The sequence below is a fragment of the Micrasema longulum genome, unplaced genomic scaffold (genome assembly GCF_059751315.1).
Source record: "Micrasema longulum isolate JH-2025_06_02 unplaced genomic scaffold, ASM5975131v1 h1tg000003l, whole genome shotgun sequence".
NCBI lineage: Eukaryota > Metazoa > Arthropoda > Insecta > Trichoptera > Brachycentridae > Micrasema > Micrasema longulum.
Window position 1 is genome coordinate 66,710 of NW_028277212.1, and position 24,690 is coordinate 91,399.

The window sequence follows — 24,690 nt, forward strand, 5'->3', positions numbered from 1 at the left end:
GTATAAAATTTCTTAATATTGTTCTTTATTTACTATTTTGTTTTCTCATGTATCTCTATAATAATGTATAAACTTATATGTATGTGCGTATGTTTTCATATGTAAATTTATTAAATATTTTTTTATGTACCCTATACCTATGTTGGTACATTTCCTTATTTTTACTTATTATTGTATCTTTTAGTTTTTTTTATGTTATCTGTAATTTTAACTAAATTTACCTGCTTATGTTTCACTGCTGCACTTAAAAGTAATTTCCAATATGTGGAAAAGCCCGTAAATTAATAAATAAATAAAAATTTAAGAAATTTTATTTTTAATGTGGAGACGATTCTAGACGTCCCTTCGACATCAATTAACATCTATGAGAAATGAAAAGAAAACATTTGAAAAATATGTCGTTTGTGGGGGACATTTCGACGTAACTGTTACTTAGTGAGTGAAAAGTGATTAGAAATCCACAATGGGGTGTAATACAAGTCAAGATGCCAAGAAAGTTGAAGAAGACGAACAAGGAGCGAAGGACAAAGAAGAAAATCACATAGAAGATAGTAAAGGTAAGTTAGAAAAAATATATTTCAGAACTCTCTTATTTAAAAAGCGTTATTTAATAAATAAGAGTAATCGAATCAATGAAATTTGAACCTAAAAATAAAACAAATTTTATTTTACAAAAAACTGATATTTTTATTTCATGTTAAATAATATTTGATGTTTTAAAGATAATGTCGGTCAAATTTCCACCACGGTGTTGTTTAATCCGAGGTGCAAATTTCATTGGTTCTCTCATTAGATGACAAAAAGTAGGGTAAACAAATTTACTACCCTGGCAACCCTAACGAAATGTCTATTTTGTTTTCTTCGACAATCTGACAGATGGAAAAATAATTCAATTTTTGAGCAATGCATTTGCTACTTACACACGCATTTGCTTCTTACATATCAAATGTGCTCTCATCTTGTTTTTTTTATCCCAGCAGTATTTCTACACTTTAAAACGACACAACACGGCATAGTTTAATTCAAATCGGGTGTTGCGTACTGAGCGACGTTTATAAAGAAACTAATGGGTCAAAACGTAAAACTACTATTTTAACAGTGGTTGAGTCGCCTTCTATTTGATGCGATTTCTGGACTTTTCTTAATTCTATGCTTGAAGATAACAAAAAATCGTGGTAACATTCATAATAGTTGCCGATATATAAATTAATTAATTAATTAAAGAATCGGGCTGTGGTCCCGCGGCTAGTGTTTCGGACTCACGGCTCAAAGGTCCGTGGTTCGAATCCTACTCAACCCCAAGTTGATTCCCATTTTCTAATAGTGAGTAATTTACAACTCGTTGAAAATGGTAAACAAAATATAATATTTTAGTAAATCATAAGAACGCTAATTTGTTCGACAATGTTTGAGTATGTCCAAATGCTTGCAGACTGGCTGGATTTCCTCCCTAGGGAGTTGTTCATTTTCAAATTTATTTAAACAGATCGGGAAAACATTTTTGAGAAAGGAATATGGAAGTCTAGGCGTTTACAGGGCTTATGAACTGTCATTGGCTGGCTTAAGTGGCCACTTTACACACTGTGTAACATTCACCATTCTGCCCATGTTTAAACATCCACATCTCCTCAACTCTTCCATCTGTTGACCTTTGTGAAGTAAAGTGATAAAGGTTTCTGCTCTTGTTACACATTGTGTAAAGTGGCCACTTAAACCAGCCAATGACAGGTCATAAGCCCTGTAAATGCCTAGACTTCCATATTCCCTTCTCAAAAATGTTTTCCCTCTTTGTTAAATTAAATCTAAACCTAAATTTATCTTTAAAAAAAAAAATACATAAAATTTGTATTTGAAGCACTGACTTTGTCCACAATGTAGTATGTCCGAATGCTTGTAGACTGGAAAACAGGTCATAAGCCCTGTAAATACCTAGACTCCCATATTCCCATTTTTTTCATGTTTTCCCTCTCTGTTGCAACAAATTTAAACACTGACGATGGTTATTTATTTGATTAAAATAAATATGAAAGAACTGTGTTTTAATGATGTAATAACTTATATTTACATATAAGTTATTAATTTTAAAAATACTTGGTACACTTCCACTAATTCCATTAGGAATTGTCTATAAATAATTTAAATGAAATAAAACTGTGTTTTAACTAACCACTTATTTTTTTCTACCGGCTGGTTACAAAGCTACACAGGCTATGTAAGTAAATAATACCTTATACTTAAATTATAAATAGAATGGAGTTTTAAAAAGAAATTAATTTATTTTATTATAATTAATTGCAATTTACAACATCGGTTACATCACAGAAACGAGCGGTTAAAATGCGAAAAATGCTATACCAACATATAAAACCAATAATACTTTTAAACTGTGCAACTTATTGTAAAAACTGGAATGAATTTTAGTATTGTCAAACGACTCCTCTAAATTTCAGAGAAAATTTCACGCAATATTTTGTGTATGACATCTATCGGATGTCTTGCGAAACATTTTTTAATTAACCCAAGCTCACAACCACTTACGCAATTAACTTAACTTAACAAACTGGGTATAGATGGCTCTGCATATAAGTAAATAAAAATAATTTATTCATTACTTAGGTATGCAATAATAACATCGTGATTTGAAATATTACTTTTAGGCCATTTAATTTCTTTAATTTCTTCTGGTCTTGTGCAATGAGTTTTCAGACGGTTTTTCTTTTAATTGATAATTTTATCTTTTTATTATCTCTAGGGACCTGCGTACATTTTTTTTATTGGATTAAACTTTTAATTATTTTATGACTTAAATTTCAAAATTTAGTTTTATTTGTTGATGTACATTAACACGTACACAGAAAAAGATTTTTTATGAATAATCTCTTCATTATAGTATTTTGTATTCTGTGTCCGAGCGGATTAAGAATACAATTATTCATGTTAAATTCAACCAGAATTCTAAACGAGGATTTTTTATTTGAGGACTGCTCTCAATATCCTTAAAAATGGAGATAATAGGAAAATATCATGTTTTTTGTAACATTTTTAAAGTGAAGAAGGTTTGTGAATTACTGGCAACAAAAAAAATGTTTGCTTACTATTAGTAGCATAAAAATAATTTTTAATTTGTAATTTTGAATTCCTGCAAAAACGGCCATTACATTGGGCACGCTCCTAATACGTCACGATTCATGTTTATTTGTTCCTGGCCCCTGAAATTTGTTCAGAACACCATCACGAATCTTAACGTCACTACAACCAAAGCCAAAAACGTCGCGTTTTTCTAGCAACATATTTATTTATTTATTTATTTCAGAATTTTACAGAAACAAACGGTCGAAAATTATAATACAATAAGATCAAAAAGATAAGGTTTAAGGACAAACCAGCGCAGTTTCTAAATAAAAATCATACATATTAAATTGTGGCACAACAAAAGGGTGTGTTTATATGTATTTGTATCAGAGTAAGTGTATAGGTGTGTTTGTGTGTATCTAGGAATAAGTGTTCAGGTGTGTGTAAGTGTGAGCATCATTTAATAGCAGGTGGGATCGTATTGCAGCAAGAAATAATCAGTCTTAATTTATTTTTACATAAATTAAGGGGCGTTTTAAATATATCAAAAGGTGAAAAAAAAGCATCATAGTTAGAGCAAGAACGATAGAGAAAAGAGTGTTGTGCATAGTTAGTTCTACAGACCGGCAGGTGGAACAAATACTTATTTCTTGTCACGCGAAAAGGGACATTAAGATTAATTTTGGAGAGTAGGTGAAAAGAGTCTACTTTATTATTTGATAATTTATATAAATAGCATAATTCAGATAAAGTGCGTCTATTTTCAAGGGAAAAAAATCCATTTTGTTTAGCAAATTGGCTGTGAGTGCACAGCGTTTTATTGTTTTTATAATCTAGGTATTTTAAAATTTTTCTTTTAACATTTTCAATCCTTTCCATGTTTGTTATGTATTGTGGGCTCCACACAACGGATGAGAGAGTGACTGAAAAATAACGTTTAAATCGGATACGGGCTATCTGTTTAATGCGTCCGTTCTGGCTTCCATTCATACGGCTTTCAGGTGCGTAAAATAGTCATGTGATAACTCTCTAGTATAGTTATTAGAAACACAAAAAACGATATCTTGGTTGATACTCGAAATACACAATAATATCGTATTTTGCCAACAATAAGACGCATCTGACCATAGGCTGAAATTCTCTAGAAAGAAACCGAAAAAAATCTAAAGTTACTTTAAACTTGAAATCAGTCATGAGTTTTTCAAATACGACCATTAAATTTATTAATACTTAAAAATTATAGACTTATTAAATTTATTCCAAAAAGTAAATTCAATATAGGATTATTTATTTATTTATTTATTTATTAATGAAATCATACAGTCTTTATATAAAACAAGGTACAAATTAACAATTTTAAAAAGTAAGACCAATTACAGATTTCACACTAATGAATGCAGGAGAGGGGAAAAATAATTTAATTCTAAAAAAGTAAAAATGAAAATATTACATAAAAAGTTCATAAAAAGGAGAAGACATTGTAAAGCTACTCTACCTTCCTCCCTCTCTCTCTACTTCCATGAACATTTCGATTTAATTGTAAAAAAAATCACAACTAACAATAAATTATTCGATGCAGGTAGTAAATGTAGGTAAGTATAAATTAAGAGTTGAAATCAAATGATTAAAATTGAAAGTAAAAGTAAAAATTAAAATGAAAAGTTTCAATTAAAATTAAGTTAAAAGTTTAAATTAAAAATTAAAATTAAGAATTAAAATTAAAAAGTTAAAATTGAAAGACAAAATTAAGAATCAAATTAAAAGTTAAAAGTCAAGCAGGAGATAAATTTAAAATGTCTTTAACTGATCTGATCAAAATATGGTATTTACAATGTAGTATGTCGACGTCACTAAAACTGTCATTATATTATCCGAAACTGTTATCTCTCATCCACTTCAGGGTGCTTGGAATAATTACTAGACAGGTACCACTGTTTTATAGGAACAATTAAACAAAGTTATGCCGAAAGCAGCTAGTCTACAATTTTGAAAAAGTGAGAAATTAGTGTTATCGGATGCAGTAGGGTCAATTCTATGTTCTGCTAAAAACACCCAGACCGCTTTCGTACAAAAAAAACTACTGTAATAATTACCTTCTGAAAATAGTTTCGATCACAAAAACGACATTTCTTAATTTGCAGAAAACACCAGAAAAATCTTGTGGTACTTCAAAAATCATAAATACTGGTCAAATGTACAATCAAATTTAAATCAGTTCCAACAGAGAGGGAAAACATTTTTGAGAAGGGAATATGGAAGTCTAGGCATTTACAGGGCTTTTGACATGTCATTGGCTGGTTTATGGGGCCACTTTACACACTGTGTAACATTCACCATGTTTGATCATACACATTTCCTCAACTCTTCCGTCTGTTGACTTTTGTGAAGTAAGCGAGCTGAAACTTTTATCACGTGGGTGAGATTCATCCGGCTGAACCAAATCACCTACTAGGCAACGCCTGAAAACAATTAATTTGTATGTGAATAACTCTCTTGGAAGGAAATCCAGCCAGTCTGTAAGCTTATGGACATACTCAAACATTGTAATAATTAAATTGTTGTATAAAAAACTAATGCATTCATTGTTATTGTCATTCATGTATCATTCAATGTGTTACATTAATGTACATTAAATTTTAGATGAATCTCACCAGCATAAATAAAGGTTTCAGCTCTTTAACTTCACAAACATCAACAGATGAAAGAGTTGTGGAAATGTGGATGTCCAAACATAGGCAGAATGGTGAATGTTACACAGTGTGTAAAGTGGCCACTTAAACCAGCCAATGACAGGTCATAAGCCCTGTAAATGCCCAGACTCCCAGATTCCCTTCTCAAAAATGGTTTCCCTCTCTGTCGTAATAAATTTAAATAAAAAAGTAATGTTGTTTATTGAATCGGCATTCACTTCGTAACACTTAATTATAAATAATTATGACAATAAAACTTCACAACTTTTATTTTTTTACACTAATAACAAGTTTTATTTTCATCACATATTTTTTTTAAGTAACGCATTTAAAAAAATAAGAATTAAAACAAATATATTTATATTATCAGTTTTGTAAAATGCAATTTTACCGTGTTTGTTGATAAAATAAAATAAATGTATAAAAAAGACGTACCCCAAAATTAATTTATTGATTTTTAGAAAAAAAATGTTTTGGACGCATCTGACCCTGATACTAGCCTTTATTTTTTAATGAATTTTTAGAGTGAAAAGGTGCATCTTATGGTCCAAAAATACAGTACATTGTTTGGTGAACTAATACAGTGTTATATGTCCTATTGGATGCGCGTAAGGGTAAATAACCCGCGATAAAGCTCCCATGTTTTTTTACAAATTGAAATCGATTTTGCGCCTCTTTCAGACAATTTATAAATTAACGCAATCTGCGGCGTCTAGCAGTCTGGCAAACAGCATATCACTGAAATGGAAGATTCAAATAATATGGACGAAATAATATTATATATTTATATTGTGGGCCTTACTTATTAGGTTTCCTTGAACCAAGCTTATTGGAATAACTATACCCGGTATAACTATTTATATCCGGTATAAGAAATAGGTTACTTAATATTTTTTTTAAGGAATTACCCGCTAAGCCACCATTTAGAGGCTTGTCAGCAGGAATAGAACTTCACAAACATCAACAGATGAAAGAATTGAAGGAATATAGATGTTCAAATATAGGCAGAATGGTGAATGTTACACAGTGTGTAAAGTGGCAACTTAAACCAGCCATTGACTGGTCATAAGCCCTGTAGATGCCTTGACTTCTATATTACCTTATCTTAAATGTTCTTTATCTCTGTTGTAATGTATTGATGTAAGCAGCTCTCCAAGGAGTTGAATCCAGTCCTTGTCTACAAAAATTTTGACAAACTCAAAATATTGTTGTATTAGTGACTTTTACCTGAAAGGTATTCTCAACGGTGCGTTTGAAAAAAAAATCACAAGCGGATCTGACAGACGCTGTCCTGCCCGACCGTTGGCTTGCCTGCTATTAGCTGGCTAAGCAAACGCAAAATCTCTAAAAATTCGAATTTTTAATTAACTATATACTAAGTGACATTTGACATTGAGATTGCAGCGCCACCTATTGGGTCTAATTGTGAATTTAAACCATCTAGAGACATACACAGACATTTCGTTATTAAAACGTTATTTATTTTTGCCTTTTTGAGGTATTGACACATTCGTAAAAAAGGTTAGTTTTCGTTGTATCTCCTCATGGGATTGGTTAAAAGTTCTCGTCGTGCTTAATCAAAATCGTTCAAAAATCGCTGCTCTAGTGCTAAAATCAAGGGAGAAAATACGGGAATGCGCGTTAGTAAAGAAAAATCAGACCACGTTTTACTCCTCAACTCATGTCTAGCGCGAATTTAGTCATTATTTTACCGCCAGCCGGGTTTTGACGCGTGCTTGACATTTATTCCGAAATAAAAAGAAATGAAAAACAAAAATGACTGGTTGTTTTCATTTCATTTCATTTCATTTCATTTTTTTTTTTTTTTTGCACCACAACAGGCCAGGGGGCCCAATTACAGTGGTGAATTACATTACAGAACAACCAGGCTTGAGAAAAATCACATTTTTAATTTTTGTGTTCTCACCGGGAATCGAACCCGGAACCTTCCGTGCGTGAGTCAAGCGTCTTGACCACTACACCACGGAGGCCGCCGTGAAAGTGTGTCGTGAAAGCGTGCAAAAACTCTCAGGATTAAAGGGAAATGATTTTTTATTGATAAGTAGGTACCTAGGTACTTGTTCATGATTGAATTCTAAAACTTAAAATTACTATATTCAAATGTTAAATTTAAATATATACCTAGGTACTGGTGTATGGTTGAATTTCAAAACATAAAAGAATTAACTTTCAAATATAGAATTATTTTTGCAAACGGTCTTCGCACCAACAGGGATGCACTTTATTCATGAATCCGATTTTCAAAAATTTATGGAATGTCAGTAAATATTATTTTAGTTTTACCAAAAATCCAGTAAAAAGGAATAAATGGAAAGTAATTGTAAGGAATTTAAGGAAAGAATCTGATCGGGATCCATAAAGAATGGCGTTTATAAACATTCAAAAACAAACTTTTTTAAACAAAAAAAAAACACATGCTTCCTTTTTTTACACGCATTCTCGTCGAATGCAACCTTGGTAGGTCGATGGAAAAAGATTCATGCTCCTTTTTTTTTCAGGTGAAATTGAAAATTTTAATATCTACGAACACTCGCAGAGCAAAGATCTATATTTCGTTAAAAACCGCACATAAATCATTTAAGCCGTTCATGAAAAGTTCAGTGACATCACGCGTAGAGAAAAATTATACATTCAAAGATTACTGTACATGTACACGGCTAAAATGCCTTTTATACCAAAAACAAATATATGAGTTTATTAAGCATAACAGTGTTACGTATAAATTATATATTATGTATGTATTGTATATGTATGAATTTAATTTGCCATTATTGTTTAGTTCTCTGTATAGTTCTGTGCGAAACATTTATCTGATAAGGAATTACTAAGAGAGAGATCCTCGCCAATTTTTTTTGGATTTTTGCCACTTTGAAAGAGGATTCATTGTCTCTATTTCAATACTTTTGGAACGTAAACAACGAATCTTGGCGAACTATCAAATGGGGCTTTGAGACCATAATGCATTTCAAGCAATTTCATCAACAAAAAAAGTAATTAAATTTAAAGTATAATAGAAATGAGAATTTTTATTATTTTTAATATTTAAGTAGGGCACGCATTAACATTAACCATATTTTTATGTGTGCCATAATAATAACAACAATGTATATATGCAAAAGACTAAGAAAATTATTCCACATATTTTTAAAACTTAGAGGTATTTTATCGACGGATCAATTAAAGACAGTTTATCATGCTCTAGTACAGTCAATCATTCAATATGCAATAGTTGGATGGGGGGGGGCTTATAACGCTCATCTTAGACCCTTAGAAATTCGACAAAAAAACTCATTAAAATAATACTTTATAAACCGTCCTTGATCTCAAATACTGAACTGTTCAAAGAATTAAATTTTTTAAGAGTGAGGGATATCTACGGAAAGTGTTGTATGCTCCAGGTGCATAAGGAGAGCCTCCCATCGGACCGTATTACGGGAAGGTTGAGAACAGGATGCTTCGCTCTACCGAGAATTAACTACCACGGCCAAACATCATTATACTTACATAGGGCGGAAGCTTTTCAATAATTTACCACAAAATCTACGTCAAGAAATAAATTACGGAAAATTTAAGGATAAATAAAAGAAAATCTTCTTGACATAATTAACATTAACTGTATTTTGAAAAAAGAGATGTATGTTTAATATGTGCCCGTGTTTATAAGTTTTGTAAGTGTTTGTTTTTATTTAATATTTTTTAGTGTTATATTTTCTCAGTTATTAAAATTGTTTAATTTTTTATTTATTTTATTATTTTGTTTTGCATTTTATGTTTTATTTTTATGTTATTTTGTAAACTTGCCAAACACAAGAGCTAGACTCTTTTTTGGCAGGTTCAACCTTAAGTGTTCCATTTTTTCACTGAATGTATTGTTTATTTACGCTAAAAAAGGTTTTTATTAAAAAAAAAAAAAAAATATCGTTGCCGTTCAGGCAAAAATCACTTACCCAAAATACATCATTTTGAAAAATCGCAATTTGAAAGCTTGGAAACTGGAAAAATCTGATAATTGTGTTCTGGAGGTTTTATGTACACAACATTATTTATTCATGTCTTTTCAATAGCAATATTTTGAATTTGTCCAAATTTTTGTAGACAAGGACTGGATTCAACTCTCTGGGAAGCTGTTTATATTAACATATTACAACAGAGCTGAAGAACATTTAAGAGAAGGTAATATAGAAGTCTAGGCATCTACAGGGCTTATGACCTGTCAATGGCTGGTTTAAAGGGCCACTTTACACACTGTGTAACAAATTACCTGGTCCATGAAGAAGTATAGAAATTAAAAAAAATAACATTTTCAGGCGTTGCCTAGTATGTAGGTGAAATAATTCAATTAGATAAATCTCACCCGCATAAATTAAGGTTTCAGCTCTTTAACTTCACAAACATCTACAGATAAAAGAATTTAAGGAATACAGATGTTCAAATATAGGCAGAATGGTGAATGTTACACAGTGTGTAAAGTAGCCACTTAAACCAGCCATTGACAGGTCATAAGCCCTGTAGATGCCTAGACTTCTATATTACCTTCTCTTAAATGTTCTTCTTCTCTGTTGTAATATGTTCATATGTAAATTTATGTCAAAAATCATAGAAGTTTTGAGAAAAGAAGATGTTCAACTTTATTTTTTTGGTGTGTGCATGAGTGTCCTACACTAGTATACAAAGAAATTGTCAACATTTGTGTATATACTGTTTGTTTACCTAATAAAATAGAATAATCAAATAAATTTAAAAAATAATGTACATTACACCTTATTTAATAAGCATCTAGGGGCGTGAGTTGCACTTTGTTTTATAAAATAAATTATAATAAATGGGTAGCATTGTTTTAATGAGCCATTGATTTTGTGAATATTAGCCAGGCGCTCAAGGGAATCAGTTCCGCGGAGTGTAAACTTTTTGCATTTCCGTAGTTGTAAAACGAGTTCAAATTTGTAATGTGATTAAGGTATATCTTAACCCTTATACTGCTAAACAACGATATATCGTTGTTGTTAATCCCTATCATAAAGTTCCAACTAGACTGATGCTGACGTCATAATCCCCAAAAGGGTAAATGAATTCGGGAACTGCTTGTTGCACTTAACCGTCAGTGGTATAAAACATTTTCAAAACATACAAATTACTTATTCGACGGGTTATCATTTAGTTTCGTACCTATTTCAGCCCCACGGAAAATTTAACACAAAAAATGTTTTCTTACGCGCGGTTAAAATTTGAGCATTAAATTGTACGGCAAAGTTTCTTGAAATTAATAAAAAATATTTAAATAAAAACGATCTACTTTGAATGACGTCACTTGTTCATATGAATCAACCAATGATAAGAGGATTGGGGAAGATTTCCGGTTTTTCTAATCGTCAATGGACCAATTAACAGAACTAACCGAGAAGAAGCGGAAGAGAACTTGCGACGTCACACGCGGGTTAATGTCAGAAATACAAAAATTTAAAAGATCGTAGCGCTGATAATACGATACATAAAAATTAAAAAAGCTTTGTCAAATAACAATTTTTTTTTAAACCACTAAACATCCTCATTATAAATTTACTTATGATGTTTAAATTCACAGTGCTTTTAAGAAAAGAGAAACGACTAAACACAGGAAACTTATAGCTAGTCGGGACCTGAAACAGTGAACTTTTTTACATTGCAAAAACAGTCAAATGAAAAATAAATTAATGTTAATAGTTAGTTATTTAATCACTTAAATAATATTTGAAGAAAATAATTGCATTCGGTGTTTTTCCCGCGATTAAACCCGATCCAATAATTAAGAAAATATTGATGTACTTCCGTAATGAATAACTAATTAAATACTTTACTTTTAATATAATAAATCTTATCTAGTGAGGTCCCTATATCACCGGAAAACCCCATAATTAAGAATATAAACAAATAACTAAAGAGCCATAAAACATAAAAATAATTCACCATGGAACCTAATGATTGTCAATTAGGACGTTTGAATATAAAAAAAACATTAGTTCATTTATTATAATGGGTGCCCATAGCAATGGGAAATTCAAATGTTTTAGCTGTTCATTAGGTAGTAATTATTACTCTACTAACAAAACGTAATTATTACTATACAAACTCTATTCTACAAACAAAACGTAAATGAGGTATATCAGCTCGATATTGATCCAAAAATACTTTAGAAAAAGCTTCTTCGATTTCGTGCTCTTCGTAAGAGTCATATTATAAATTATTATCACTATCACTTAAAAAATGATCGTTATTGTCTAATTCACTTTCGGAATAGGTTTAGCTGCTAAGCCTCTGAGTTTCTCGGTGAGGTACTATTATTTCTTTATCACTTTCACTATCCGTTATCATTTTGAATGATATATTTTGTAAATTCATTCACAATAAAAAGGACGCTTTGCAGAGTAAAATTATTAGTTAGAGTAACAAAGTAAGATTAAAAATATATTCAAATGTAAAAAATATGTAATTTACCTAAGCTGTTTGTAATTTCGTCAACTGTTGTCTATCTCGCTCAATCCATTATGCGTGAACTAGCTATTAGTAAAACGGAATATTTTTCTTAGAAGAGATATCAATTTGTGAGACAGTTGTACAAAAACATTATTTTTTAAAATTATATTATAACATCTACCAAGAAATAATATCACTTCTTAGTACATTTACCGGTTACTTTTAAGTTTCAATCTAAATAACTCCCTACAAACATTTGGACATACTCAAAATATTGTTGATTAAAATAACTTGCATAAAAAAATTAAAGTATTTTTAGGCATTACCTAGGTGAAATAATTTATCCAGGTAAAACTCACCGACATCAATAAAGGTTTCAGCTCTTTTAGTTTGCAAAAGTCAACAGAGAGAAGAGTTGAGGTAATGTAAAAATAGTCATGAATGTGGATGTGTAAACATACCCCTAAAATAGTGAATATTTTGTAGTGTGTAAAGTGGTCATTTAAACCAGCCAATGACAGATCATAAGTCCTGTAAATGCCTAGACTTCCATATTCCCTTGGCAAAAATGTTTTCCCTCTCTGTTGCAACTAATTTCAAGATATATTTTACACAATTTTTGTTTAGCATGCATTGATGGAAGTGGTAGGTTTGATAATATATAACAGAGCACTTTGCCCCGCAATAAGCAAAAAACTATCATTATTATTTCGTTTCAATAATAACTATTCAAACAATGCGCCTTGAGATTGCTGTACGAGATCAGTTTTGTTTGTTTTTATTTTCAATTAAGAAAGGGTTTACAACCGCTGTATGAAAATTGTCTATTTGCGGCACGAATTGTCTATCTCGCTCACTCCACTGGGCTTGAATTAGATATTTATGAAATGGAAGATTTTTCTTGGAATTGCTATTAATTTTTAAAACAGTAGTGTGTTTGGAAAACAACGTATTCGATAAAATATTTTTAAAATGTATTAATAATAAGATTTCTGATTAGATTCTTGAAAAACTGCGTAGCAGCGTAAGGGTTAACTAACAAAAAAATAATTTTATCGATATAGATAATAAACAAAATTTTCAAATAGTGATAAACTTCAAACCTTGGTTAAGGGCCAAAAGCAGTATGGAATATTTTTTTAAATCATTTTTACGTAATATGTGATCCAAAATGCAACTTTTTAGACCCCTTTCACTTTGATGTCTAAAAAAATAAAAAACTTCATACATCATCTTCCCGCTCTATTGTACACTTCTCTTGAAAATGGCTTTCGTTTCGGAGAACTAAATATGTTCATCCAGGACATTGAACACTCTTGGGGCCACAAAAGAGAAATTCCTCTGAGAAAACGTCGTAATATAAATATTTTTATGATTGAAAAAAAAAAACAAAAACTTTAAATACTTAGTAAAAAAAAATTATCTTGAATAAGTGCACACATACATATTTTATTCTTAATTTATTCAACACATAAGTTTAAACTTTGAGATTTTCTTTTCATCATAAACTCTTCTTCATATTTCATTTTATTTTTTTACCGCTTTGTTTTTTATTTAAGCAATATTATTTATTTTTAATTATCTGAAGAAGAAACATAAATAAATAAAAAAAGGGTTTGTCCGAAGATTTGTCACATAGTTAAGGATTTGTACTAAAATCCGTTATTTCACTGCATATCCGAACAAACAAGCTCTTAATCTAATAATCCACCTTATCAACAAAGTTCATACAGATCATTATCCTACAATTTCTTTGTTTGCAACTGCTAGCTAAATGAACCCAACCCTGCAAGCGAAAATGCGCCGAAGCGACGTTTTCTCAACGGTCCGTTTTACTTTGAATAAGACAATCGTTTATCGCGTTTCGCTTGCGCGCGTTCGATGTTCGTATTTCGAATTTCTTGAAAACAAACATGGTAAAATAGCTCTTATGCAACAGTTGAGATGTATGAGATTCGTTTGTAGTGTTTTGAAAGCTTAATTCGTTTTGCAGCCCGATTTTCAGGTGGAATTCGCGATCAATATTAAGGCTTTAGAATAAGCGCCATAAGGGCTATTTTACCTTGAATATGTGCTAGGGATGAATTTCATTTTGAAAACAGACGTCCGCTGGTTGTCAAAATGTTCCAATTAATATTTTGCAACATGCATTTATTATTTACTAGCTTTATTTATAAGGCAGAAATTAGATAATCGATTAGGTTTGTCGTATTTAAATTCGTTGCAACAGAGAGGGAAAACATTTTTGAGAAAGGAATATTGGAGTCAAGGCATCTACAGGGCTTATGACCTGTCATTGGCTGATTTAAGTAAATACTTTACACACTGTGTAACATTGGAAGACTAAACAAATTTAGCCTCACACCAGTCTGACGATGTCAGTCACGGCAAAACCCAGTCACTCATAAAAATTTGACAATAAAAGTAAAATAAAACTATATTCGTATTTTTATTATTATAATTAAAATAAATATTTTTTTCTACAAATAAATTTCCCGATAGAATAAAGAGGTTTTGTGTTATTTTAATGATTACATTTGGCTGTGTTTAGGTGCATCTTATGGCTCGTGACTCGGTCGCGTGACCTTAATATTAATATTTTTATAATTTCTTTGTATTTAATAAGTTGAAGTTATTATATTGAACATAAAATAACTGTTACATACAATAACATGCATAATATGACAACGAACAAAAAGCATTAAAAATAAACTAATTTACTCATTAAACGTATGCTTTATATTGTATGGTGTATTTTGTTTAACACATATTTTAAAGTATCTTTAAACTTTTTATCTAATAATATAAATTAATATTTTCATGTACCAATAAGTAAAACATCGTGTTTTAAAAGTGCTTTTTTTCTTAGGACTTTTTCTGTGTACAATACAAAATTTAAAAATATAGATTACACAAACATCACTCTGTCAGATTTAAAATTAACGATAAAAATGCAACTAAGTAGACATTGTAATAATAAATATGTACATCTCCCTTCCTCTCCTTATCCTCTCTTCAAGCATTCTTGTCCTAATCCCGCCCAATTTACAGTAACTTAATGTTCTTAAAATAAATATAAAAAATTCTTTGATTATTGAAAAATATTTACGAGTACATCAAAACAACATTTTTTTATGTATAAACTTATATGTATTTATTTGATATGATTTATATATTTTCTTTACTAATTTTGTATACTTTGTGGAAATCTGTTGTTGATTTCCCAAATAAAATAAAATAAAATATTAGAAATATTAGCGATCTTATAATTTACCCAAATATTTCAATTTTGGTGACCATTTTCAACGAGTTGTAAATAACTCACTTTTGGAAAATGGAAGGTTTAAACCTCGGACCTCCGATCCTTGCTTACTTAAATGTTTCGGTTTTGGTTGAAACTTAAACTCAAGCCGAAATTCGGTTTCGACTGAAAATCGGGTTTCGGTCGGTCACTACTCATTTCCAACTCCATTTCTAAAACCAGTCCCAAACATTCTTACATAATATTTCAAATATCTGCCTTCTAATAACATACAAAATGATAAATCAAACTCTCATACACGCGTTTGTGTAATATTCATGTAAAAAAGTTAATTGAACAGGAATGTTGCGTCTCATAAAACAGAATAATACGGATCAAAATGGACACCGAGTCGTTGGAACAATAGGCATAATCCTCCAGTAACTACACACGTGCGTTTCCAGAAATTATCAAGCAGCCAGTGGGCCACATGGCGACGGTATCTACCTTCTGTCCACAAAAGCTTCTCTTCGGACATCTATCTCCCTTTGTTAACCATGAGTTTAAAGGGTGTTTGATTTATTTAGTTTTTTATTGCTTACTTCTTGGCATGAACACTTGACCAATTTACTACTATGCTCTATTTTTTATAAATTTATTGATATCATATTAACTTTGCTGGAATTCCACTCGTCCATGCGCTTTGTAGCTGCACGATGATTGGTTATCTAGCTTTCACATATCAACTTTAAAAGACCTTAATTTTGTAAATGTGGTCTGGAATTCCAATCGTCTAGGCACTTAGTAGCTGCAAGACGTGTTGTAATCTTACTTTTTTTTATTATTCTTTTTTTTTTTAAATATCATTAATACACTTAATTTATTTGTCAATTTTTAAAATGTGTAAATGGGGCCTAAATTTCTAACTGTCTATGTGCTTTGTAGCTGCAAGACGTTCTATAATCTAGCTCCTATCTGTTATTTTTTTTTTATTGATCTTAATTGAAAACGAGGAACTAGAATCCCAACCGTCCATGCGCTCTGTAGCTGCAAGACGTACTGGGATATTTATTAATTGTACAGCGCCCTTGAGGTGATTTTCACAAAAGTGGCGCTATATAAATTATCCAACTTTATATCCTTCGCTCCGTGACAGGAGCTGAAATTCGGTTTAGGTATTTGTTTTAGCTAAAAATCTTGTTTCAGTTAGTCACTTAATTCTAGTCAAGACGGAGTGAAAACCTGTGAAGAAGATGCATAGGTTTTTGTACGTAGAAGTGAATTTTCTCGTTAGTTCTTTTGTTGCGATATTTAATTTTACAAGGCATTTCAATCATCTGTTACAGGAAGGTAAGGTCGTCAGCCTATTCTAGGGACAATGAAATACTTTAGTGGAATACCACATGTAAAAACAAGCGTTTCATATCAACCTATCCAGGAATCGAACCCGGAACCTCAAGGTATGATAAGTGAACAAGACAACTACAAAAATACCAGGCGCAAGTTTCTCCGGTTGATTTAATTTTTCAGGAATTTACGTGAGAGCAGCCATTGAGTCAGTCAAATTAAAAAAAGTAAATCCGGCAGCAGAAGTAATAACAAAGAGAATCGGACTAAGCTGCGAAGCCTTTGACAAACTTGAACGTGTTCTAAAATATAAAGAAATTTGGATCAATCTAAAGAAAGGTGTTTGAGGCATGCATCCTCCATGTGAAAACCTATGGCCTTAAAACAACCACATGAATTGCCAATTCCATACACTTTCTTGAATATTCTACTTCTTCTTCTGATGCTTCTACCGAAGGTTGGTGACCATTATTCTGAGTTCATCTTGATCCTGGGCCAGTCTAATCAGCGCTGCTGCATCCTGCAATCAAATTATTGTCTGAAATTTCTAAACCATGATGCTCTTTTTCATCCCACAACCCGCCTGCCTTTTATCTCCTTCCATAATAAGTTGGAGAAGGGCACACTTCTCACTGCGGAATATGTGACCAAAGTATGAGGCTTTTCTTCTTTTGACAGTGGTCATTAACTCCCTTTTTTAGTTCATGATGCTTATAACTGTTTGATTAGTGACACGATCAGTTCATGAGATTCGGTTTTGGTCAAAAATGACTTGGGGTCGGGATGTGTCGGTTTACGTTCGGCTGTATACGTTATATGTATAACATTTAAGTTTGTAAGTGAAAAATCTTGATGGAAGTTCATTGTAATTTATTATATAAATAATACACGAGTGATACTTTAATCCACAAATTTGGAATATCCAGTGACCGGTTTCATCACTTTCGCGACATCTTCGAGACTGGTATCTTTATTAAAAAGTTAAATGTATTTATACAGAACAGAGGTAAGGATACATAATAACATACATAAAATAAAATACTTAAACTCATTAAAATAGCATTATATCCATTCATTAGTTAACCCATAGAAAATTTGTTGATAATGATCCTTAAGATAAAAATAACTTTATTTAATTTACTTACATATAACTTTGAATTATGTATCCTTACCTGTGTTCTGTATAAATACATTTAACTTTTTAATAAAGATACCAGTCTCGAAGATGTCGTGAAAGCGATGAAACCGGTCACTGGATATTCCAAATTTGTGGATTAAAGTATCACTCGTGTTTTATTTATATAATAAATTATATGTATAACACAATACCGAACCAAAAAGCGCTAAAAATAAACCATATTAATCATTAAGTTTATGCCTTTTATTCCATGGTGTATTTTATTTCATACTTATTGTGAAACTTAACTCACAGACAAAATCAGATATTTATCGGATGTTTTCCAAAAATTAAAAAATATTTTGACAAAAGAAAAATTTAAAATGTTATATCACGCTCTTATTCAATCTTTAATATTTGGTATAATAGGATGGGGAAGAGTCTTAGGCGTGCATATTCACTCAATAGAAATTGCACAGAAAAGTATAATTAAGATCATGTACAAAAAAAATGACTATTTCCTAGTAATAAAGTATATGCAGAGAGTGAACTCCTTAATTTTAGAAATTTTTATTTATTTCAGTGCCTAAAATATGTTCACTTAAGTAGGTAATAATTAAGCAATCATTTTAATCGGATTAACAATAGATCCGATAGTGTACAGTCAGTTTCAGGATGCACAACCTAAGTTCGCACAGAGGCACTCCTTACATGTTGGTCCAAGATCCAGGAATTACAAAATATTAACTCTCTGACACAGTTCAAAGTAGGTTTAATGTCTTGGATTAGCATAGAAGGAACAGAAAGTTACCTTTAAAAAAAACATTAATAATAAATATGTACTACAAATAAATTAAGGTTCTTGTAATAGCAATATCTGTAAATCTTGTTTTTTTTTTCATGGTTTTGTCATCCTATATTTATATACTATAAACTTAATAATAATTAAAAATAATGGCCCACGCTCAGACGCGAAAATTTTTGTGGGTATTTTTTTACAAATTACGGTAAAGCTTAGTTTTAAGATGTATTTTTTAAAGTATATTTTTGTAATGAAAATTTAATTTAAATATATGTATGGAGAAATAAACATTTTTAATTTTTTTTTAAAAAAAACTTGTAAGGTTTAACAATAAAAAAACCTAATTTTGGGCATTTTGAAGTAGCTTATAACTTTATTTAAATTTATTTAAACAGAGAGGTAAAACATTTTTGAGCGGGGAATGTTACAAAGCGCGTAAAGTTACCACTTAAACCAGCCAAATGACAGTGCCTAGACTTCCATAATTCTTTCTCAAAAATGTTTTCCCTCTCTGTTGAAATAAATTTAAATATGAATAACTCCCTAGGGAGGAAATCCAGCCAGTCTGCAAGAATTGGGACATACTCAAACATTGTTGAACTTATAGCTTATTTATATAAGTTTTAGTTTTGGCCAAAACTAGAACAGACGGCTAAAAATCTTGTTTTTGTTGGTCACTTAAAAGCTTGGTATAAGGAAATATAATAAGTCAACCCTAATAACAAGTTAACCCTAATGTAGCGCTGAAGTGAACTGAACTGACCTAGCTCTTTGTTTATTATTGATATATTTTTTCAGCCCCTTCGCAGTTTGACAATCTCTGTACTCCTGAAAACACCCCCATTCTCTATGCCGTCCCATTCTCCTCAGAGCAGCCGGAAAGGTAGCACGTTCGGGGTTGTAAAATCTATATTGTAATCGATTTTAAATAAAGAACTCTCGAATCACCGGGTCGGAAAATCCGTTGCATTTCCTGCGAGATCTCGAATATTCGTTGCGCACGATCTTACGGTTTCCCCGTGGCGGTCAATCGGGCGCGTTATTCAAAGTTCGAATCAGGTGATTTTTAAATCCGTTTTGCAGTACCTACTTCCGGTTGGCGTGTTTGAAAATCGAATTTCGAGCCGGTTTGAATCTATAGTGGTTTTGTGTTTCCGGTCTGCTGAATAGTGTTCATAACGTAAGTTGTTTTAAAAAATCATTTGTAATTCTAAAATATTATTAGTAGTGCCAAATATACATATTATTAGTAGTGAATATATATACAAATAAATGTAAGTGAACGTATTTATATATTTTTTTCTTACAAACTATAATTAATAATAAAAATAATTTGACCTCACTGGAGTTACCCGTGCCTGAACTGATTAAATATTATAAACTAGGACAATTAGTTTTTTTTTTTAATAAAATAAATATTTGCGTTCTTATAATTTTTTTAATTTTTTTATGTTTAAACAAAAGACTTAATAAAGAAAGATAATGAACAAAATGTTCAGACAGTTTTAAATACTACGTATTTATTTTTCCAATTAATTAAAGTACATATTTATTATTTATATTACAAAACACACAATGAAAGAACAAAAACATAACATAAGCTATACATTTGTGAATCAATATTGCAAAATTGGTTTGGGCGAATGAGACAATCCATTTTACTTCTACCCAGCTCCAGTATCCATTTTTTATAGCCTTTTTGAACATTTACCCGTTACTAATTGTTTAAATAGATAGTGGAAGTAGGTTATAGATTTTAATTGAATAATACTCAATATCTTTTTGTCCGAAAGTGGTATTAGTTTGTATTTGTTTAAGTCGTATTTTTGATGACGATCTACTGATTATATTATTTGTATGTGATGTATTGTAGGGGATTTACCCAAATATTTAATTTTGAGGGCTATTTTCAACGAGTTGTTAAAAAACTCACTTTAAAAATGGAAATCAAGTTGGGGTGATTCCGAGACACTTACCACGGACCACAACCCAATTCCCTTAAGTTATGAAGTGACAATACTAATAAATTATGTTGGGATACTTATGTATGTAAATATTGTGTTGTAAATATTATATTATACTACGTTAATCATAGAATCAAATAAAATAACTTTAAAAAAATATTTCAAGAAAGATGCATATTATTGATTTTTATTTGTTACAACAGAGAGGGAAAACACTTTCACGAAGAGAATATGGAAGTTTGAGCACTAGGCTTATAACCTGAAGTCATTCCCTTTTCGAAAATCTTTTCCCTCTCCGGTGCAACAAATTTAGATCTAAATAACTCCCTTGTTAACGATTTTGATAAAAATATCAAGAAAATTGATTTGTTTCATTATGTTTAAGTTGAACTAAAAAATGGATAAATAATGATAACTTTACATACTGTGGTTACGTGTTAATTCACCATTCTGGGATTACTTCATTTTTCAGCTTTAACAAAATACAGTCGTGTTCTGATAACGGTCGGAAAATTTATTTTATTTAAGTTCGTTTACCTTGACAGGTCATAAGCCCTGTAAATGCCTAGACTCCTCTTTCCTCTTTTTTCATATTTCCCATTGAGTATTGTTTTGATTTAAGGTAATTTATAAACAAATACGTTTTCTATTTTTGAAAATCTTTAGCTTTTTAATATTTATTTTCTATTGAATTTGTTTTGTAACTTGAATTATAAATATAAAACTATTATTTTATTGGTTGGTTGGAAGAAATTTCCCTTTGGCAATAAGCCCGCCAATGTACAAATAACATTATTTACAAAATGTGAAATAAATAAAAATTACATGCTCAATATGTAAATATTAATTCTTCCTAAGGGGGTTGAATTCAGTTCATGTCTACAAAAATTTTAACAAACTAATTTTTTTTGATAAATCAACCTTGTTCAAATAAAAGTATTAAATTTTAAAAATATTTTCAGGCGTAGCCTAGGCATAAGTGAAATAATTCGCTAAGAATATCACCCGCATCAGAAAAGGTTTCAGCTCTTCAACTTTACGTGCATCAACATATGGAAGAATTTGAGCAATATAGATGTACGAATATCGGTAGAATGGTAAATGTTGGCCACTTGAACTTATTGACAGTTCATCAGCCTTGTAGATGCCTAGACTTCCATATTCCAATCTCAAGATTTTTTTCATGTCTTTTGTAATATGTTAACATTAACAACTCCCTAGAAGTTGAATCCAGTTCTTGTCTACGAACGTTTGGTCAAACTAAAAATATTTTCGATTTAACCAAATGGTTCTCTGTTTCCATCCATGTCCCACGAGATTGAAGATGTCGTCAGTCCATCTCTTCTGGTCTCCCTACTTTCCTTTTACTTTCGAAGGGTCTCCAGTTTAGTATTCTGGGAGTCCACCTATCGACTTCTTGTCTCGCCACATGACCCGCCCACTGCCATTTTTGTATTCCCACTCTCTCAGCGATATCAGTCACTTTTGTACGGCGTCTTGTCTCCTCGTTCCTTATTCGGTCTCTTAAGGAGACGTCCAACATTTGCCTTCCCATAGACCGCTGAGTGCACTTTTGGCAGTGAGTGACATGGTTTAAAGTCCGCATGTTGTCCCCAGCAGAACACAACAGTTGTAGATTTTGTCCTTCAGATTTTTTGGGATTTCCTTGTAGCAGCCCAACTTAATTTGATTAACAGCACTATAAATGGCCTATTTGCCCTCCTTATTTTCCCCTCCAACTCCTTTTGTCATCTGCTGCAATCCTAAAGTTAGAGATTTCCAGTAGTTGAGATGCGTTATTTTTTATTCCGTCTCCCCATCTCAGCCTGCCGACCTTTCTTCTGCCTCCTGGGTATCCATCTAAGACTCTCATTGATACCCGTGATGATGGCATACTCTGTACATGTCCGGCTCATTTCAGTATATTTAGTCAAATGAAATCCCAGTAAATAAAGGTTTCAGCTCTCAAACATCACAAAAATCAACAGATTTAAAGAATTAACATATTCACTAAAAAACAATCCGTTTAACTTTGGCCCTTGGGGCCAATCAATCTAGGCCTGGAGGGGCGATAAAATGAGTTTTTTTTTTCAGAATGTAACTGTTTCATGCAAGTTCATTAATATTATTATTTTATATTTTTTATAAACCCTTAAGGATTACACACATTAAAAAAAAATCTTTTTTAAATTCATGTTCTACTGTTAATGATAATATTTTTAATGCTTTTCATAAAGGTTATCGGATTATTTTGTTTAATTTTGTCTGGTAGTTTATTGTTTAGTTTTAGTCCCTAATTAATAAGTCTTGACTGTATTTTTAAATTTTTATTTTATATATATATAGACTTCTGTATTTAGTAGCCTTACGTGTCATATACAAGGCTAAGGTACTCGGTTAAAATCATTTTCGTTTGTCTTTGAAACTGGATGTTTGATCACTGATGTTGGGTTATTACCTTTATTAGTCCAATCACCATTGTTGCAAAGTCCAAAAACAATGGCGCGTGATTACTACTTTTAACTACAGTATAGATATCTGTTAAGGTATATATTCCATCTTTTCTGCATTCTGCTTCAAGATTATGGCGTTGTAAACTAAAAAATGGGCACTGAAATAACAGATGTTCGATACTCTGTGAAGAAATATCATCGTATGGACAATAGTCATCATTCCTTAATTAAAACTATGTATCTTAGATCAAATGCCTAATCCTTATTTTGTGTATGTAAATTAATTTTAGTCTATTTTATTATATCTTATATGTTTTTAATTTTTCTTTTCTTTAAAAAAAAAAAAATCTTTCTTTATTTTTACCTTTCACTAAACTTAATCTTTACCATTACTTAAATTGAATTTACACTCTTATTTTACATAATTTATGAAAGATGTTGAAGTTCTATAATTGAGAATATATGTAAAGAACGTTAGTTATGCTCACTTAAAAAATGTATGTATTTTATGTATTCTTGTTGAACTTCCAAATAAATAAAAAAAAAATAAAAAAAAACCTATATAGGTAACTTCTCATAGCTCCGTGTCCGGTAAAAATTTGGGTCGTTTCGAAAGTACTTCGGTGATGACGACTCTCTTTGTCTCGTTATAAAAAAATGTATATTGTTGCTCTGATATTCTCGTTTTGTGTCCATGTTTAATACAATTTTTTTCAAGTTTTGGTTCTTCGCCTATAATGACATCAGTGGCTAATTTATGAATAAATTATAGGGGTTCTAGTTGAAAGAATTCAGTTATATTCAATTATGGAGTTTGTTTAAAAATTTATTTAGTTACTGTTAGATAAAGGAGTCATATATTTACTTTCATATTTTATTTTGTTGTCTTTGTAGTCTCAATTTATCAATTTATTTGAGTTAAATTTCTCTTGACCCACCCTATGGCACGATAATTTTTTATTTCGTAAAGCTACAACGGACGTTTTTGAAATGAAATTTTCTTTAATATTTCACTTTTCTTTGTGTTTTATCTCAAGGATACAAAACTGTCAACTCGAGAAGAAATAAATTCTAATTTCGTTTACTAACAGTGCATTTTCCTCACCCTTATTTTAAGGGCTCATCGCGTAAAAGATTATCTAATGGTGTATTTAACATTTACATATTACGACAGAGATGAAGAAAATTTAATAGTAGGTAATATAGAAGTCTAGGCGTCTACAGGGCTTATGACCTGTCAATGGCTGGTTTAAGTGACCACTTTACACACTGTGAAATATTCACCATTCTGCCCATATTTGAACATCTATATTCCTTCAATCCTTTCATCTGTTGATTTTTGTGAAGTTTAAGAGCTGAAACCTTTATTTATGCGGGTGAGATTCATCTAATTGAATTATTTCACCGACATACTAGGCAACGCCTGAAAAAGTTATTTTTTTAATTTCTCCACTTTTTCATGGACCAGGTAGATTTATCAACAATATTTTGAGTTTGTCCAAATTTTTGTAGACAAGAACAAGATTCAACTCT

At 31.1% G+C, this 24,690-nt stretch overlaps 1 protein-coding gene across 2 annotated transcripts in view; it reads left to right on the forward strand.

The window, feature by feature from the left end:
* Window positions 1-434: 434 nt before the first annotated feature.
* igl (IQ calmodulin-binding domain containing protein igloo) overlaps window positions 435-24,690 on the forward strand; it is a 218,600-nt gene continuing 194,344 nt past the window's right edge. Inside the window, exon 1 of one of the 2 annotated variants that reach the window (XM_088239720.1) lies at window positions 435-557. In XM_088239720.1, coding sequence (XP_088095846.1) covers window positions 464-557 — 94 coding nt within the window. In that variant the 5' untranslated portion in view covers window positions 435-463. Of the gene's footprint in view, window positions 558-19,602; window positions 19,921-24,690 lie in introns of those variants that run through there. The other variant, XM_088240441.1, reaches the window with a different exon arrangement.